At 48.5% G+C, this 21,439-nt stretch overlaps 2 protein-coding genes across 3 annotated transcripts in view; one reads left to right on the top strand and one right to left on the bottom strand.

Annotated features, from left to right (window-relative positions):
• The window catches only part of CARF (calcium responsive transcription factor), a 127,861-nt gene extending 108,958 nt beyond the window's left edge, over window positions 1-18,903 (bottom strand). The window contains exon 1 of one of the 2 annotated variants that reach the window (XM_073551527.1): window positions 18,767-18,903. The gene's annotated coding sequence lies outside the window, so the exon portion shown is untranslated. Of the gene's footprint in view, window positions 1-18,587; window positions 18,739-18,766 lie in introns of those variants that run through there. The other variant, XM_073551526.1, reaches the window with a different exon arrangement.
• A 51-nt stretch (window positions 18,904-18,954) lies between these two features.
• The window catches only part of WDR12 (WD repeat domain 12), a 33,691-nt gene continuing 31,206 nt past the window's right edge, over window positions 18,955-21,439 (top strand). Inside the window, exon 1 of the mRNA XM_073551529.1 lies at window positions 18,955-19,139. Within this exon, the coding sequence (XP_073407630.1) occupies window positions 19,099-19,139 (41 nt within the window). The 5' untranslated portion in view covers window positions 18,955-19,098. The remainder of the gene's footprint in view (window positions 19,140-21,439) is intronic.

The raw sequence follows: 21,439 nt of genomic DNA, 5'->3' as shown, positions 1-21,439 counted from the left end.
AGTAATAACCCCATATGGCACAGAGCAGTGCTCCGCCCCTGTAATAAGGCACACTACATAGTAATGACCCCATATGGCACAGAGCAGTGCTCCGCCCCTGTAATAAGACACTACATAGTAATAACCCCATATGGCACAGAGCAGTGCTCCGCCCCTGTAATAAGACACTACATAGTAATAACCTCATATAGCACAGAGCAGTGCTCCGCCCCTGTAATAAGACACACTACATAGTAATAACCCCATATGGCAAAGCAGTGCTCCGCCCCTGTAATAAGGAACACTACATAGTAATGACCCCATATGGCAGAGCAGTGCTCCGCCCCTGTAATAAGACACACTACATAGTAACCCCATAGAGCACAGAGCAGTGCTCCGCCCCTGTAACAAGACACTACATAGTAATGACCCCATATGGCACAGAGCAGTGCTCCGCCCCTGTAATAAGACACTACATAGTAATGACCCCATATGGCAGAGCAGTGCTCCGCCCCTGTAATAAGGCACACTACATAGTAATAACCCCATATGGCAGAGCAGTGCTCCGCCCCTGTAATAAGGCACACTACATAGTAATGACCCCATATGGCAGAGCAGTGCTCCGCCCCTGTAATAAGACACACTACACAGTAACCCCATATAGCACAGAGCAGTGCTCCGCCCCTGTAACAAGACACTACATAGTAATGACCCCATATGGCACAGAGCAGTGCTCCGCCCCTGTAATAAGACACACTACATAGTAATGACCCCATATGGCAGAGCAGTGCTCCGCCCCTGTAATAAGACACGCTACATAGTAATGACCCCATATGGCACAGAGCTGTGCTCCGCCCCTGTAATAAGACACACTACATAGTAATGACCCCATATGGCACAGAGCAGTGCTCCGCCCCTGTAATAAGACACACTACATAGTAATAATCCCATATGGCACAGAGCAGTGCTCCGCCCCTGTAATAAGGCACACTACATAGTAATGACCCCATATGGCAGAGCAGTGCTCCGCCCCTGTAATAAGACACACTACATAGTAATCCCATATAGCACAGAGCAGTGCTCCGCCCCTGTAACAAGACACTACATAGTAATGACCCCATATGGCACAGAGCAGTGCTCCGCCCCTGTAATAAGACACACTACATAGTAATGACCCCATATGGCAGAGCAGTGCTCCGCCCCTGTAATAAGACACACTACATAGTAATGACCCCATATGGCACAGAGCAGTGCTCCGCCCCTGTAATAAGACACACTACATAGTAATGACCCCATATGGCACAGAGCAGTGCTCCGCCCCTGTAATAAGACACATTACATAGTAATGACCCCATATGGCACAGAGCAGTGCTCCGCCCCTGTAATAAGACACACTACATAGTAATGACCCCATATGGCACACAGCAGTGCTCCGCCCCTGTAATAAGACACACTACATAGTAATAACCCCATATGGCACAGAGCAGTGCTCCGCCCCTGTAATAAGACACACTACATAGTAATAACCCCATATAGCACAGAGCAGTGCTCCGCCCCTGTAATAAGACACACTACATAGTAATAACCCCATATAGCACAGAGCAGTGCTCCGCCCCTGTAATAAGGCACACTACATAGTAATAACCCCATATAGCACAGAGCAGTGCTCCGCCCCTGTAATAAGACACACTACATAGTAATGACTCCATATGGCACAGAGCAGTGCTCCGCACCTGTAATAAGACACACAACATAGTAATAACCCCATATGGCAGAGCAGTGCTCCGCCCCTATAATAAGACACACTACATAGTAATGACCCCATATGGCACAGAGCAGTGCTCCGCCCCTGTAATAAGACACACCACATAGTAATGACCCCATATGGCAGAGCAGTGCTCCGCCCCTGTAATAAGGCACACTACATAGTAATAACCCCATATAGCACAGAGCAGTGCTCCTCCCCTGTAATAAGACACACTACATAGTAATGACCCCATATGGCACAGAGCAGTGCTCCGCCCCTGTAATAAGACACACTACATAGTAATGACCCCATATGGCACAGAGCAGTGCACCGCCCCTGTAATAAGGCACACTACATAGTAATAACCCCATATGGCACAGAGCAGTGCTCCGCCCCTGTAATAAGACACACTACATAGTAATAACCCCATATAGCACAGAGCAGTGCTCCGCCCCTGTAATAAGACACACTACATAGTAATAACCCCATATAGCACAGAGCAGTGCTCCGCCACTGTAATAAGGCACACTACATAGTAATGACCCCATATAGCACAGAGCAGTGCTCCGCCCCTGTAATAAGGCACACTACATAGTAATGACCCCATATGGCACAGAGCAGTGCTCCGCCCCTGTAATAAGACACACTACATAGTAATAACCCCATATGGCACAGAGCAGCGCTCCGCCCCTGTAATAAGGCACACTACATAGTAATAACCCCATATGGCACAGAGCAGTGCTCCGCCCCTGTAATAAGGCACACTACATAGTAATGACCCCATATGGCAGAGCAGTGCTCCGCCTCTGTAACAAGACACTACATAGTAATAACCCCATATAGCACAGAGCAGTGCTCCGCCCCTGTAATAAGACACACTACATAGTAATGACCTCATATAGCACAGAGCAGTGCTCCGCCCCTGTAATAAGACGCTACATAGTAATAACCCCATATAGCACAGAGCAGTGCTCCGCCCCTGTAATAAGACACTACACAGTAATAACCCCATATGGCAGAGCAGTGCTCCGCCCCTGTAATAAGGCACACTACATAGTAATAACCCCATATGGCACAGAGCAGTGCACCGCCCCTGTAATAAGGCACACTACATAGTAATGACCCCATATGGCACAGAGCAGTGCTCCGCCCCTGCAATAAGGCACACTACATAGTAATGACCCCATAAGGCACAGAGCAGTGCTCCGCCCCTGTAATAAGGCACACTACATAGTAATAACCCCATATGGCACAGAGCAGTGCTCCGCCCCTGTAATAAGACACTACATAGTAATAACCCCATATGGCACAGAGCAGTGCTCCGCCCCTGTAATAAGACACACTACATAGTAATAACCCCATATGGCAAAGCAGTGCTCCGCCCCTGTAATAAGGAACACTACATAGTAATGACCCCATATGGCAGAGCAGTGCTCCGCCCCTGTAATAAGACACACTACATAGTAACCCCATATAGCACAGAGCAGTGCTCCGCCCCTGTAACAAGACACTACATAGTAATGACCCCATATGGCACAGAGCAGTGCTCCGCCCCTGTAATAAGACACTACATAGTAATGACCCCATATGGCAGAGCAGTGCTCCGCCCCTGTAATAAGGCACACTACATAGTAATAACCCCATATGGCAGAGCAGTGCTCCGCCCCTGTAATAAGGCACACTACATAGTAATGACCCCATATGGCAGAGCAGTGCTCCGCCCCTGTAATAAGACACACTACACAGTAACCTCATATAGCACAGAGCAGTGCTCCGCCCCTGTAACAAGACACTACATAGTAATGACCCCATATGGCACAGAGCAGTGCTCCGCCCCTGTAATAAGACACACTACATAGTAATGACCCCATATGGCAGAGCAGTGCTCCGCCCCTGTAATAAGACACACTACATAGTAATGACCCCATATGGCACAGAGCTGTGCTCCGCCCCTGTAATAAGACACACTACATAGTAATGACCCCATATGGCACAGAGCAGTGCTCCGCCCCTGTAATAAGACACACTACATAGTAATAACCCCATATGGCACAGAGCAGTGCTCCGCCCCTGTAATAAGGCACACTACATAGTAATGACCCCATATGGCAGAGCAGTGCTCCGCCCCTGTAATAAGACACACTACATAGTAATCCCATATATCACAGAGCAGTGCTCCGCCCCTGTAACAAGACACTACATAGTAATGACCCCATATGGCACAGAGCAGTGCTCCGCCCCTGTAATAAGACACACTACATAGTAATGACCCCATATGGCAGAGCAGTGCTCCGCCCCTGTAATAAGACACACTACATAGTAATGACCCCATATGGCACAGAGCAGTGCTCCGCCCCTGTAATAAGACACACTACATAGTAATGACCCCATATGGCACAGAGCAGTGCTCCGCCCCTGTAATAAGACACACTACATAGTAATGACCCCATATGGCACAGAGCAGTGCTCCGCCCCTGTAATAAGACACACTACATAGTAATAACCCCATATGGCACAGAGCAGTGCTCCGCCCCTGTAATAAGACACACTACATAGTAATAACCCCATATAGCACAGAGCAGTGCTCCGCCCCTGTAATAAGACACACTACATAGTAATAACCCCATATAGCACAGAGCAGTGCTCCGCCCCTGTAATAAGGCACACTACATAGTAATAACCCCATATAGCACAGAGCAGTGCTCCGCCCCTGTAATAAGACCCACTACATAGTAATGACCCCATATGGCACAGAGCAGTGCTCCGCCCCTGTAATAAGACACACTACATAGTAATGACCCCATATGGCACAGAGCAGTGCTCCGCCCCTGTAATAAGACACACCACATAGTAATGACCCCATATGGCAGAGCAGTGCTCCGCCCCTGTAATAAGGCACACTACATAGTAATAACCCCATATAGCACAGAGCAGTGCTCCGCCCCTGTAATAAGACACACTATATAGTAATGACCCCATATGGCACAGAGCAGTGCTCCGCCCCTGTAATAAGACACACTACATAGTAATGACCCCATATGGCACAGAGCAGTGCACCGCCCCTGTAATAAGGCACACTACATAGTAATAACCCCATATGGCACAGAGCAGTGCTCCGCCCCTGTAATAAGACACACTACATAGTAATAACCCCATATAGCACAGAGCAGTGCTCCGCCCCTGTAATAAGACACACTACATAGTAATAACCCCATATAGCACAGAGCAGTGCTCCGCCACTGTAATAAGGCACACTACATAGTAATGACCCCATATAGCACAGAGCAGTGCTCCGCCCCTGTAATAAGGCACACTACATAGTAATGACCCCATATGGCACAGAGCAGTGCTCCGCCCCTGTAATAAGACACACTACATAGTAATAACCCCATATGGCACAGAGCAGCGCTCCGCCCCTGTAATAAGGCACACTACATAGTAATAACCCCATATGGCACAGAGCAGTGCTCCGCCCCTGTAATAAGGCACACTACATAGTAATGACCCCATATGGCAGAGCAGTGCTCCGCCTCTGTAACAAGACACTACATAGTAATAACCCCATATAGCACAGAGCAGTGCTCCGCCCCTGTAATAAGACACACTACATAGTAATGACCCCATATAGCACAGAGCAGTGCTCCGCCCCTGTAATAAGACACTACATAGTAATAACCCCATATAGCACAGAGCAGTGCTCCGCCCCTGTAATAAGACACTACATAGTAATAACCCCATATGGCACAGAGCAGTGCTCCGCCCCTGTAATAAGGCACACTACATAGTAATAACCCCATATGGCAGAGCAGTGCTCCGCCCCTGTAATAAGGCACACTACATAGTAATAACCCCATATGGCACAGAGCAGTGCTCCGCCCCTGTAATAAGACACTACATAGTAATAACCCCATATGGCACAGAGCAGTGCTCCGCCCCTGTAATAAGACACACTACATAGTAACCCCATATGGCACAGAGCAGTGCTCCGCCCCTGTAATAAGACACTACATAGTAATAACCCCATATGGCACAGAGCAGTGCTCCGCCCCTGTAATAAGACACTACATAGTAATAACCCCATATGGCACAGAGCAGTGCTCCGCCCCTATAATAAGACACACTACATAGTAACCCCATATAGCACAGAGCAGTGCTCCGCCCCTGTAATAAGACACACTACATAGTAATGACCCCATATGGCACAGAGCAGTGCTCCGCCCCTGTAATAAGACACACTACATAGTAATGACCCCATATAGCACAGAGCAGTGCTCCTCCCCTGTAATAAGACACTACATAGTAATAACCCCATATAGCACAGAGCAATGCTCCGCCCCTGTAATAAGACACTACATAGTAATAACCCCATATAGCAGAGCAGTGCTCCGCCCCTGTAATAAGATACTACATAGTAATAACCCCATATGGCACAGAGCAGTGCTCCGCCCCTGTAATAAGACACTACATAGTAATAACCCCATATAGCACAGAGCAGTGCTCCGCCCCTGTAATAAGACACACTACATAGTAATGACCCCATATGGCACAGAGCAGTGCTCCGCCCCTGTAATAAGACACACTACATAGTAATAACCCCATATAGCAGAGCAGTGCTCCGCCCCTGTAATAAGACACTACATAGTAATAACCCCATATGGCACAGAGCAGTGCTCCGCCCCTGTAATAAGACACTACATAGTAATAACCCCATATAGCACAGAGCAGTGCTCCGCCCCTGTAATAAGACACACTACATAGTAATGACCCCATATGGCACAGAGCAGTGCTCCGCCCCTGTAATAAGACACACTACATAGTAATAACCCCATATGGCACAGAGCAGTGCTCCGCCCCTGTAATAAGGCACACTACATAGTAATAACCCCATATGGCACAGAGCAGTGCTCCGCCCCTGTAATAAGGCACACTACATAGTAATAACCCCATATAGCACAGAGCAGTGCTCCGCCCCTGTAATAAGACACTACATAGTAATAACCCCATATAGCACAGAGCAGTGCTCCGCCCCTGTAATAAGACACTACATAGTAATAACCCCATATGGCACAGAGCAGTGCTCCGCCCCTGTAATAAGACACACTACATAGTAATAACCCCATATGGCACAGAGCAGTGCTCCGCCCCTGTAATAAGACACACTACATAGTAATGACCCCATATGGCACAGAGCAGTGCTCCGCCCCTGTAATAAGACACACTACATAGTAATAACCCCATATAGCACAGAGCAGTGCTCCGCCCCTGTAATAAGACACACTACATAGTAATAACCCCATATAGCACAGAGCAGTGCTCCGCCCCTGTAATAAGACACACTACATAGTAATGACCCCATATGGCACAGAGCAGTGCTCCGCCCCTGTAATAAGACACACTACATAGTAATAACCCCATATGGCACAGAGCAGTGCTCCGCCCCTGTAATAAGACACACTACATAGTAATGACCCCATATAGCACAGAGCAGTGCTCCGCCCCTGTAATAAGACACTACATAGTAATAACCCCATATAGCACAGAGCAGTGCTCCGCCCCTGTAATAAGACACTACATAGTAATAACCCCATATGGCACAGAGCAGTGCTCCGCCCCTATAATAAGACACACTACATAGTAACCCCATATAGCACAGAGCAGTGCTCCGCCCCTGTAATAAGACACACTACATAGTAATGACCCCATATGGCACAGAGCAGTGCTCCGCCCCTGTAATAAGACACACTACATAGTAATGACCCCATATAGCACAGAGCAGTGCTCCTCCCCTGTAATAAGACACTACATAGTAATAACCCCATATAGCACAGAGCAATGCTCCGCCCCTGTAATAAGACACTACATAGTAATAACCCCATATAGCAGAGCAGTGCTCCGCCCCTGTAATAAGACACACTACATAGTAATGACCCCATATGGCACAGAGCAGTGCTCCGCCCCTGTAATAAGACACACTACATAGTAATAACCCCATATAGCAGAGCAGTGCTCCACCCCTGTAATAAGACACTACATAGTAATAACCCCATATGGCACAGAGCAGTGCTCCGCCCCTGTAATAAGACACTACATAGTAATAACCCCATATAGCACAGAGCAGTGCTCCGCCCCTGTAATAAGACACACTACATAGTAATGACCCCATATGGCACAGAGCAGTGCTCCGCCCCTGTAATTAGACACACTACATAGTAATAACCCCATATGGCACAGAGCAGTGCTCCGCCCCTGTAATAAGGCACACTACATAGTAATAACCCCATATAGCACAGAGCAGTGCTCCGCCCCTGTAATAAGACACTACATAGTAATAACCAAATATAGCACAGAGCAGTGCTCCGCCCCTGTAATAAGACACACTACATAGTAATAACCCCATATAGCACAGAGCAGTGCTCCGCCCCTGTAATAAGACACACTACATAGTAATGACCCCATATGGCACAGAGCAGTGCTCCGCCCCTGTAATAAGACACACTACATAGTAATAACCCCATATAGCACAGAGCAGTGCTCCGCCCCTGTAATAAGACACACTACATAGTAATAACCCCATATAGCACAGAGCAGTGCTCCGCCCCTGTAATAAGACACACTACATAGTAATGACCCCATATGGCACAGAGCAGTGCTCCGCCCCTGTAATAAGACACACTACATAGTAATAACCCCATATGGCACAGAGCAGTGCTCCGCCCCTGTAATAAGACACACTACATAGTAATGACCCCATATAGCACAGAGCAGTGCTCCGCCCCTGTAATAAGACACACTACATAGTAATGACCCCATATAGCACAGAGCAGTGCTCCGCCCCTGTAATAAGACACACTACATAGTAATGACCCCATATGGCACAGAGCAGTGCTCCGCCCCTGTAATAAGACACACTACATAGTAATGACCCCATATGGCACAGAGCAGTGCTCCGCCCCTGTAGTAAGACACACTACATAGTAATGACCCCATATAGCACAGAGCAGTGCTCTGCCCCTGTAATAAGGCACACTACATAGTAATGACCCCATATGGCACAGAGCAGTGCTCCGCCCCTGTAATAAGGCACACTACATAGTAATGACCCCATATAGCACAGAGCAGTGCTCCGCCCCTGTAATAAGGCACACTACATAGTAATAACCCCATATGGCAGAGCAGTGCTCCGCCCCTGTAATAAGACAAACTACATAGTAATAACCCCATATAGCACAGAGCAGTGCTCCGCCCCTGTAATAAGACACACTACATAGTAATAACCCCATATAGCACAGAGCAGTGCTCCGCCCCTGTAATAAGACACACTACATAGTAATGACCCCATATGGCACAGAGCAGTGCTCCGCCCCTGTAATAAGGCACACTACATAGTAATAACCCCATATAGCACAGAGCAGTGTTCCGCCCCTGTAATAAGGCACACTACATAGTAATGACCCCATATAGCACAGAGCAGTGCTCCGCCCCTGTAATAAGACACTACATAGTAATGACCCCATATGGCACAGAGCAGTGCTCCGCCCCTGTAATAAGACACACTACATAGTAATAACCCCATATGGCACAGAGCAGTGCTCCGCCCCTGTAATAAGACACACTACATAGTAATAACCCCATATAGCACAGAGCAGTGCTCCGCCCCTGTAATAAGACACACTACATAGTAATGACCCCATATGGCACAGAGCAGTGCTCCGCCCCTGTAATAAGGCACACTACATAGTAATAACCCCATTTGGCACAGAGCAGTGCTCCGCCCCTGTAATAAGGCACACTACATAGTAATAACCCCATATAGCACAGAGCAGTGCTCCGCCCCTGTAATAAGACACACTACATAGTAATAACCCCATATGGCACAGAGCAGTGCTCCGCCCCTGTAATAAGACACACTACATAGTAATAACCCCATATGGCACAGAGCAGTGCTCCGCCCCTGTAATAAGACACACTACATAGTAATAACCCCATATGGCACAGAGCAGTGCTCCGCCCCTGTAATAAGGCACACTACATAGTAATGACCCCATATAGCACAGAGCAGTGCTCCGCCCCTGTAATAAGACACACTACATAGTAATGACCCCATATAGAACAGAGCAGTGCTCCGCCCCTGTAATAAGACACACTACATAGTAATGACCCCATATAGCACAGAGCAGTGCTCCGCCCCTGTAATAAGACACACTACATAGTAATAACCCCATATGGCACAGAGCAGTGCTCCGCCCCTGTAATAAGGCACACTACATAGTAATAACCCCATATGGCACAGAGCAGTGCTCCGCCCCTGTAATAACACACTACATAGTAATAACCCCATATGGCAGAGCAGTGCTCCGCCCCTGTAATAAAACACACTACATAGTAATAACCCCATATGGCACAGAGCAGTGCTCCGCCCCTGTAATAAGACACACTACATAGTAATGACCCCATATGGCACAGAGCAGTGCTCCGCCCCTGTAATAAGACACACTACATAGTAATGACCCCATATGGCACAGAGCAGTGCTCCGCCCCTGTAATAAGACACACTACATAGTAATGACCCCATATGGCACAGAGCAGTGCTCCGCCCCTGTAATAAGACACACTACATAGTAATAACCCCATATAGCAGAGCAGTGCTCCGCCTCTGTAATAAGGCACACTACATAGTAATAACCCCATATAGCAGAGCAGTGCTCCGCCCCTGTAATAAGACACTACATAGTAATAACCCCATATGGCACAGAGCAGTGCTCCGCCCCTGTAATAAGACACTACATAGTAATAACCCCATATAGCACAGAGCAGTGCTCCGCCCCTGTAATAAGACACACTACATAGTAATGACCCCATATGGCACAGAGCAGTGCTCCGCCCCTGTAATAAGACACACTACATAGTAATAACCCCATATGGCACAGAGCAGTGCTCCGCCCCTGTAATAAGACACACTACATAGTAATAACCCCATATAGCACAGAGCAGTGCTCCGCCCCTGTAATAAGACACACTACATAGTAATAACCCCATATGGCACAGAGCAGTGCTCCGCCCCTGTAATAAGACACACTACATAGTAATAACCCCATATAGCACAGAGCAGTGCTCCGCCCCTGTAATAAGACACACTACATAGTAATGACCCCATATGGCACAGAGCAGTGCTCCGCCCCTGTAATAAGGCACACTACATAGTAATAACCCCATATGGCACAGAGCAGTGCTCCGCCCCTGTAATAAGGCACACTACATAGTAATAACCCCATATAGCACAGAGCAGTGCTCCGCCCCTGTAATAAGACACACTACATAGTAATAACCCCATATAGCACAGAGCAGTGCTCCGCCCCTGTAATAAGACACACTACATAGTAATGACCCCATATGGCACAGAGCAGTGCTCCGCCCCTGTAATAAGACACACTACATAGTAATAACCCCATATGGCACAGAGCAGTGCTCCGCCCCTGTAATAAGACACACTACATAGTAATGACCCCATATAGCACAGAGCAGTGCTCCGCCCCTGTAATAAGACACACTACATAGTAATAACCCCATATGGCACAGAGCAGTGCTCCGCCCCTGTAATAAGACACACTACATAGTAATGACCCCATATAGCACAGAGCAGTGCTCCGCCCCTGTAAGAAGACACACTACATAGTAATGACCCCATATGGCACAGAGCAGTGCTCCGCCCCTGTAATAAGACACACTACATAGTAATGACCCCATATGGCACAGAGCAGTGCTCCGCCCCTGTAGTAAGACACACTACATAGTAATGACCCCATATAGCACAGAGCAGTGCTCTGCCCCTGTAATAAGGCACACTACATAGTAATGACCCCATATGGCAGAGCAGTGCTCCGCCCCTGTAATAAGGCACACTACATAGTAATGACCCCATATAGCACAGAGCAGTGCTCCGCCCCTGTAATAAGGCACACTACATAGTAATAACCCCATATGGCACAGAGCAGTGCTCCGCCCCTGTAATAAGGCACACTACATAGTAATAACCCCATATAGCACAGAGCAGTGCTCCGCCCCTGTAATAAGACACACTACATAGTAATAACCCCATATGGCACAGAGCAGTGCTCCGCCCCTGTAATAAGACACACTACATAGTAATAACCCCATATGGCACAGAGCAGTGCTCCGCCCCTGTAATAAGACACACTACATAGTAATAACCCCATATGGCACAGAGCAGTGCTCCGCCCCTGTAATAAGGCACACTACATAGTAATGACCCCATATAGCACAGAGCAGTGCTCCGCCCCTGTAATAAGACACACTACATAGTAATGACCCCATATAGAACAGAGCAGTGCTCCGCCCCTGTAATAAGACACACTACATAGTAATGACCCCATATAGCACAGAGCAGTGCTCCGCCCCTGTAATAAGACACACTACATAGTAATAACCCCATATGGCACAGAGCAGTGCTCCGCCCCTGTAATAAGACACACTACATAGTAATAACCCCATATGGCACAGAGCAGTGCTCCGCCCCTGTAATAAGACACACTACATAGTAATAACCCCATATGGCACAGAGCAGTGCTCCGCCCCTGTAATAAGACACACTACATAGTAAAAACCCCATATGGCACAGAGCAGTGCTCCGCCCCTGTAATAAGGCACACTACATAGTAATGACCCCATATAGCACAGAGCAGTGCTCCTCCCCTGTAATAAGACACAGTACATAGTAATGACCCCATATAGAACAGAGCAGTGCTCCGCCCCTGTAATAAGACACACTACATAGTAATGACCCCATATAGCACAGAGCAGTGCTCCGCCCCTGTAATAAGACACACTACATAGTAATGACCCCATATAGAACAGAGCAGTGCTCCGCCCCTGTAATAAGACACACTACATAGTAATGACCCCATATGGCAGAGCAGTGCTCCGCCCCTGTAATAAAACACACTACATAGTAATAACCCCATATGGCACAGAGCAGTGCTCCGCCCCTGTAATAAGACACACTACATAGTAATGACCCCATATGGCACAGAGCAGTGCTCCGCCCCTGTAATAAGACACACTACATAGTAATAACCCCATATAGCAGAGCAGTGCTCCGCCTCTGTAATAAGGCACACTACATAGTAATAACCCCATATAGCAGAGCAGTGCTCCGCCCCTGTAATAAGACACTACATAGTAATAACCCCATATGGCACAGAGCAGTGCTCCGCCCCTGTAATAAGACACTACATAGTAATAACCCCATATAGCACAGAGCAGTGCTCCGCCCCTGTAATAAGACACACTACATAGTAATGACCCCATATGGCACAGAGCAGTGCTCCGCCCCTGTAATAAGACACACTACATAGTAATGACCCCATATGGCAGAGCAGTGCTCCGCCCCTGTAATAAGACACACTACATAGTAATGACCCCATATGGCAGAGCAGTGCTCCGCCCCTGTAATAAAACACACTACATAGTAATAACCCCATATGGCACAGAGCAGTGCTCCGCCCCTGTAATAAGACACACTACATAGTAATGACCCCATATGGCACAGAGCAGTGCTCCGCCCCTGTAATAAGACACACTACATAGTAATAACCCCATATAGCAGAGCAGTGCTCCGCCTCTGTAATAAGGCACACTACATAGTAATAACCCCATATAGCAGAGCAGTGCTCCGCCCCTGTAATAAGACACTACATAGTAATAACCCCATATGGCACAGAGCAGTGCTCCGCCCCTGTAATAAGACACTACATAGTAATAACCCCATATAGCACAGAGCAGTGCTCCGCCCCTGTAATAAGACACACTACATAGTAATGACCCCATATGGCACAGAGCAGTGCTCCGCCCCTGTAATAAGACACACTACATAGTAATAACCCCATATGGCACAGAGCAGTGCTCCGCCCCTGTAATAAGACACACTACATAGTAATAACCCCATATAGCACAGAGCAGTGCTCCGCCCCTGTAATAAGACACACTACATAGTAATAACCCCATATGGCACAGAGCAGTGCTCCGCCCCTGTAATAAGACACACTACATAGTAATAACCCCATATAGCACAGAGCAGTGCTCCGCCCCTGTAATAAGACACACTACATAGTAATGACCCCATATGGCACAGAGCAGTGCTCCGCCCCTGTAATAAGGCACACTACATAGTAATAACCCCATATGGCACAGAGCAGTGCTCCGCCCCTGTAATAAGGCACACTACATAGTAATAACCCCATATGGCACAGAGCAGTGCTCCGCCCCTGTAATAAGACACACTACATAGTAATAACCCCATATGGCACAGAGCAGTGCTCCGCCCCTGTAATAAGACACACTACATAGTAATAACCCCATATGGCACAGAGCAGTGCTCCGCCCCTGTAATAAGACACACTACATAGTAATAACCCCATATGGCACAGAGCAGTGCTCCGCCCCTGTAATAAGGCACACTACATAGTAATGACCCCATATAGCACAGAGCAGTGCTCCGCCCCTGTAATAAGACACACTACATAGTAATGACCCCATATAGAACAGAGCAGTGCTCCGCCCCTGTAATAAGACACACTACATAGTAATGACCCCATATAGCACAGAGCAGTGCTCCGCCCCTGTAATAAGACACACTACATAGTAATAACCCCATATGGCACAGAGCAGTGCTCCGCCCCTGCAATAAGACACACTACATAGTAATAACCCCATATGGCACAGAGCAGTGCTCCGCCCCTGTAATAAGACACACTACATAGTAATAACCCCATATGGCACAGAGCAGTGCTCCGCCCCTGTAATAAGACACACTACATAGTAAAAACCCCATATGGCACAGAGCAGTGCTCCGCCCCTGTAATAAGGCACACTACATAGTAATGACCCCATATAGCACAGAGCAGTGCTCCGCCCCTGTAATAAGACACAGTACATAGTAATGACCCCATATAGAACAGAGCAGTGCTCCGCCCCTGTAATAAGACACACTACATAGTAATGACCCCATATAGCACAGAGCAGTGCTCCGCCCCTGTAATAAGACACACTACATAGTAATGACCCCATATTGAACAGAGCAGTGCTCCGCCCCTGTAATAAGACACACTACATAGTAATGACCCCATATGGCAGAGCAGTGCTCCGCCCCTGTAATAAAACACACTACATAGTAATAACCCCATATGGCACAGAGCAGTGCTCCGCCCCTGTAATAAGACACACTACATAGTAATGACCCCATATGGCACAGAGCAGTGCTCCGCCCCTGTAATAAGACACACTACATAGTAATGACCCCATATGGCACAGAGCAGTGCTCCGCCCCTGTAATAAGACACAATACATAGTAATAACCCCATATAGCAGAGCAGTGCTCCGCCTCTGTAATAAGACACACTACATAGTAATAACCCCATATAGCAGAGCAGTGCTCCGCCCCTGTAATAAGACACTACATAGTAATAACCCCATATGGCACAGAGCAGTGCTCCGCCCCTGTAATAAGGCACACTACATAGTAATGACCCCATATGGCACAGAGCAGTGCTCCGCCCCTGTAATAAGACACTACATAGTAATAACCCCATATAGCACAGAGCAGTGCTCCGCCCCTGTAATAAGGCACACTACATAGTAATGACCCCATATGGCACAGAGCAGTGCTCCGCCCCTGTAATAAGACACTACATAGTAATAACCCCATATAGCACAGAGCAGTGCTCCGCCCCTGTAATAAGACACACTACATAGTAATGACCCCATATGGCACAGAGCAGTGCTCCGCCCCTGTAATAAGACACTACATAGTAATAACCCCATATAGCACAGAGCAGTGCTCCGCCCCTGTAATAAGACACTACATAGTAATAACCCCATATAGCACAGAGCAGTGCTCCGCCCCTGTAATAAGACACACTACATAGTAATGACCCCATATGGCACAGAGCAGTGCTCCGCCCCTGTAATAAGACACTACATAGTAATAACCCCATATGGCACAGAGCAGTGCTCCGCCCCTGTAATAAGACACTACATAGTAATAACCCCATATAGCACAGAGCAGTGCTCCGCCCCTGTAATAAGGCACACTACATAGTAATGACCCCATATGGCACAGAGCAGTGCTCCGCCCCTGTAATAAGACACTACATAGTAATAACCCCATATAGCACAGAGCAGTGCTCCGCCCCTGTAATAAGGCACACTACATAGTAATGACCCCATATGGCACAGAGCAGTGCTCCGCCCCTGTAATAAGACACTACATAGTAATAACCCCATATAGCACAGAGCAGTGCTCCGCCCCTGTAATAAGACACACTACATAGTAATGACCCCATATGGCACAGAGCAGTGCTCCGCCCCTGTAATAAGACACTACATAGTAATAACCCCATATAGCACAGAGCAGTGCTCCGCCCCTGTAATAAGACACTACATAGTAATAACCCCATATAGCACAGAGCAGTGCTCCGCCCCTGTAATAAGACACACTACATAGTAATGACCCCATATGGCACAGAGCAGTGGTCCGCCCCTGTAATAAGACACTACATAGTAATAACCCCATATAGCACAGAGCAGTGCTCCGCCCCTGTAATAAGGCACACTACATAGTAATGACCCCATATGGCACAGAGCAGTGCTCCGCCCCTGTAATAAGACACTACATAGTAATGACCCCATATAGCACAGAGCAGTGCTCCGCCCCTGTAATAAGACACACTACATAGTAATGACCCCATATGGCACAGAGCAGTGCTCCGCCCCTGTAATAAGGCACACTACATAGTAATAACCCCATATAGCACAGAGCAGTGCTCCGCCCCTGTAATAAGACACACTACATAGTAATGACCCCATATAGCACAGAGCAGTGCTCCGCCCCTGTAATAAGACACACTACATAGTAATGACCCCATATAGCACAGAGCAGTGCTCCGCCCCTGTAATAAGACACACTACATAGTAATGACCCCATATGGCACAGAGCAGTGCTCCGCCCCTGTAATAAGACACTACATAGTAATAACCCCATATGGCACAGAGCAGTGCTCCGCCCCTGTAATAAGACACACTACATAGTAATGACCCCATATGGCACAGAGCAGTGCTCCGCCCCTGTAATAAGACACACTACATAGTAATAACCCCATATGGCAGAGCAGTGCTCCGCCCCTGTAATAAGACACTACATAGTAATGACCCCATATAGCACAGAGCAGTGCTCCGCCCCTGTAATAAGACACTACATAGTAATAACCCCATATAGCACAGAGCAGTGCTCCGCCCCTGTAATAAGGCACACTACATAGTAATGACCCCATATGGCACAGAGCAGTGCTCCGCCCCTGTAATAAGACACTACATAGTAATAACCCCATATAGCACAGAGCAGTGCTCCGCCCCTGTAATAAGACACACTACATAGTAATGACCCCATATGGCACAGAGCAGTGCTCCGCCCCTGTAATAAGGCACACTACATAGTAATGACCCCATATAGCACAGAGCAGTGCTCCGCCCCTGTAATAAGACACACTACATAGTAATGACCCCATTTGGCACAGAGCAGTGCTCCGCCCCTGTAATAAGGCACACTACATAGTAATAACCCCATATAGCACAGAGCAGTGCTCCGCCCCTGTAATAAGACACACTACATAGTAATGACCCCATATAGCACAGAGCAGTGCTCCGCCCCTGTAATGACACACTACATAGTAATGACCCCATATAGCACAGAGCAGTGCTCCGCCCCTGTAATAAGACACACTACATAGTAATGACCCCATATGGCACAGAGCAGTGCTCCGCCCCTGTAATAAGACACTACATAGTAATAACCCCATATGGCACAGAGCAGTGCTCCGCCCCTGTAATAAGACACACTACATAGTAATGACCCCATATGGCACAGAGCAGTGCTCCGCCCCTGTAATAAGACACACTACATAGTAATAACCCCATATGGCAGAGCAGTGCTCCGCCCCTGTAATAAGACACTACATAGTAATGACCCCATATAGCACAGAGCAGTGCTCCGCCCCTGTAATAAGACACACTACATAGTAATAACCCCATATAGCACAGAGCAGTGCTCCGCCCCTGTAATAAGACACTACATAGTAATAACCCCATATAGCACAGAGCAGTGCTCCGCCCCTGTAATAAGACACTACATAGTAATAACCCCATATAGCACAGAGCAGTGCTCCGCCCCTGTAATAAGACACTACATAGTAATGACCCCATATAGCACAGAGCAGTGCTCCGCCCCTGTAATAAGACACACTACATAGTAATAACCCCATATAGCACAGAGCAGTGCTCCGCCCCTGTAATAAGACACTACATAGTAATAACCCCATATAGCACAGAGCAGTGCTCCGCCCCTGTAATAAGACACTACATAGTAATAACCCCATATAGCACAGAGCAGTGCTCCGCCCCTGTAATAAGACACTACATAGTAATAACCCCATATAGCACAGAGCTGTGCTCCGCCCCTGTAATAAGACACACTACATAGTAATGACCCCATATGGCACAGAGCAGTGCTCCGCCCCTGTAACAAGACACTACAATCCATAGTATTTGCTCTATCACCCGCAGCCGCCCCTGTACTGCTGCCTGCCGGCACATAACACAGCCCGTGTCTACCACATCTGCGCCTGATGCCAGTAAGCACCGCCATATTAGAAGGCGCTGACAGTACATGAGTGACTCCGCCACCCCCGGTGCCCGCTCTGCCCCGCTCTCTGCCCTGCACGCGGCTCTATAAAGGGGGAGGGGTGAGCCCCAGCCACCCAAGGAGAGAAAATTCAAAACGAGTCTACTCAACCTCGTCTTGGCTTTTCCAGGCACCACCATGGAGACCGGACCACTCGCGCATGCGCTCACGAACAAAAGCGCGCCACCATTGGTCCTTTTACGGCTTCCGTAGGTTCGTGGAACGCAAACCGGACATGGAAAAACAAAGTGGAACGCAACGCAGAAAGCATCACGTTTACACTGAGATACCTTTTATGTAAAATCTGCCAAGAGCTAACCCGGTGTGCCCGCATCAATAAAGCTGACGCATTGCGAAGAAGGTGTACAGTGAGCCGTATGCATGGACGGTATTAGCAAGTGCCGTCTGTAACAGTGGTCGTCCCCGGCCTGTACGCTGGGAGTAGGCCTTCCGGCTGAGTGAGAACTCTCACTTTAACACCAGTCCTGACGAATCGATAGCAGACTCGCGCTCGGCCTGCAGGCGTGCTCCGTGTAACACGTGGTTACTGGTTAGCCGCTCCTCACATACAGCGTCTCAGCCTTGTACTAAGGACGCCCTGCTGGACTGAGGAGACCCCGCTATGGCGCAGATTCAGGCCCGGTTCTTTACCAGGAGTAAGAGGTGCGTTCCCCCTTGTAGCGAGACCTGACACCCCTGAGTGCACGCTACTGTCCCCTGTTATCAGCCACTGTAGACTAGGGCGAGCTATGACTGCTCTCTGATGTATTATTCTTAGTGATATGGAGACTGGACGCATGTCTGCCACATAGGACACTGACTTGTGTGTGACACTGACAGCTGCTGCCTCCACTATGCTGCCTGCTGTGTATGTTGCCAGGGAAAGCCTTGCGTGGGCAGCCATTGCTGGTGGTGTGACATGACAGTCACTCTATTGACCATAGGTACCACAACTCCACCAGTGGGGGCTACACTCGGTCTAAATCCACACAAGACTGAATTGCTGCTGGTGTTCTCCATGTGGAATGTGATTTTCATGGCAGCTCTTCATGTGGCAACTGTGGGTTTATCGTGGAGAAGCCATCTTTATCATCTCCCATGAAGATCATGTTTTGCATAAATCTGTGTGTGTGTGTTAATATGCTCCCCTACCTCCGCCTACTCTGGGATCCAGCATTGATCTGCACCCCTACCTCCGCCTACTCTGGGATCCAGCACTCATCTGCTCCCCTACTTCCGCCTACTCTGGGATCCAGCACTGATCTGCTCCCCTACTTCCGCCTACTCTGGGATCCAGCACTGATCTGCTCCCCTACCTCCGCCTACTCTGGGATCCAGCACTCATCTGCTCCCCTACTTCCGCCTACTCTGGGATCCAGCACTGATCTGCTCCCCTACCTCCGCCTACTCTGGGATCCAGCACTGATCTGCTACCGTACCTCCGCCTACTCTGGGATCCAGCACTGATCTGCTCCCCTACCTCCGCCTACTCTGGGATCCAGCATTGATCTGCTCCCCTACCTCCGCCTACTCTGGGATCCAGCACTGATCTGCTCCCCTACCTCCGCCTACTCTGGGATCCAGCACTGATCTGCTCCCCTACCTCCGCCTACTCTGGGATCCAGCACTGATCTGCTCCCCTACCTCCGCCTACTCTGGGATCCAGCACTGATCTGCTCCCCTACCTCCGCCTACTCTGGGATCCAGCACTGATCTGCTCCCCTACCTCTGCCTACTCTGGGATCCAGCACTGATCTGCTCCCCTACCTCCGCCTACTCTGGGATCCAGCACTGATCTGCTCCCCTACCTCCGCCTACTCTGGGATCCAGCACTGATCTGCTCCCCTACCTCTGCCTACTCTGGGATCCAGCACTGATCTGCTCCCCTACCTCCGCCTACTCTGGGATCCCGCACTGATTTGCTCCCCTACCTCCGCCTACTCTGGGATCCAGCACTGATCTGCTCCCCTACCTCTGCCTACTCTGGGATCCAGCACTGATCTGCTCCCCTACCTCCGCCTACTCTGGGATCCCGCACTGATTTGCTCCCCTACCTCCGCCTACTCTGGGATCCTGCACTGATCTGCTCCCTTACCTCCGCCTACTATGGGATCCAGCACTGATCTGCTCCCCTTCTTAGTGATGTCACCGCTCATCAGAGTTTTCAAGTCATTCTATGCGTGAGAATGAAGTCTCTGTTACAGTGTAAGTAAATGGCGCCTTTTCTCTGATGCTTCATAGACTTACATTGGAAAAGCCACTTCCAAGTCATGCAGAGCACAGCGTGACTCGGGCAGTCTGCAGAGCAGTGACGTCACTGAGAAGAGGAGAACGGTGCTGGACACCGGAGAAGGCAGCGGTAGGTGCGTATATTATTACATGCACATATACACTAATTTAGTGAAAAAACATCATGGGAGGAGTTCTTTAAAGTGGTTCCCTTGGAAAATGATGTGGATAATTCCATTAGTATCAGGTTTGTAGTGGTCCAACAAACCCAGCACTCCATCTATCTGCTGTAATCTGGAACCATTATTCTACATGTCAATGCCAGGTGTCATGTTGCTTATGCTACTGAGAACAGCCTGTGAGCCATAAACGTCCTACCATTGCCGGCATCCATACTAGTCTCCCACCAAGGACATCTAGATCATCATTAGTCGGCAATTGCAAAGGGAGCTGCCAGCAGCGGATCTTGATAGTAATCAAGGCGTTTAAGTGCGGGGATTTCTGTGTGGCGCTCATACTTGAAACTGAATATATTGAGATATTTTAATTTTGTTTCTATTTTTTTTTTAATCATTTCCCTATAATTAACATATCTATCCTGTGATTGCAACGTTTCTTCCTTGGTGTTGCAATATCAATGTTGACTCCATTACTTTATCCTACACCCCCTACTATACACTCCAGTGCAGCAATTTAATAGGAAACAGGCTGTGCCACAGCGTCTTGTGTCTTTT

The sequence above is a fragment of the Dendrobates tinctorius genome, unplaced genomic scaffold (assembly GCF_039654945.1).
Source record: "Dendrobates tinctorius isolate UK_male_01 unplaced genomic scaffold, ASM3965494v1 ptg000177l, whole genome shotgun sequence".
NCBI classification, from domain to species: domain Eukaryota; kingdom Metazoa; phylum Chordata; class Amphibia; order Anura; family Dendrobatidae; genus Dendrobates; species Dendrobates tinctorius.
The sequence above is the reverse complement of the archived record's forward strand: the minus strand, read 5'-3'. Positions and strand labels throughout refer to the sequence as shown.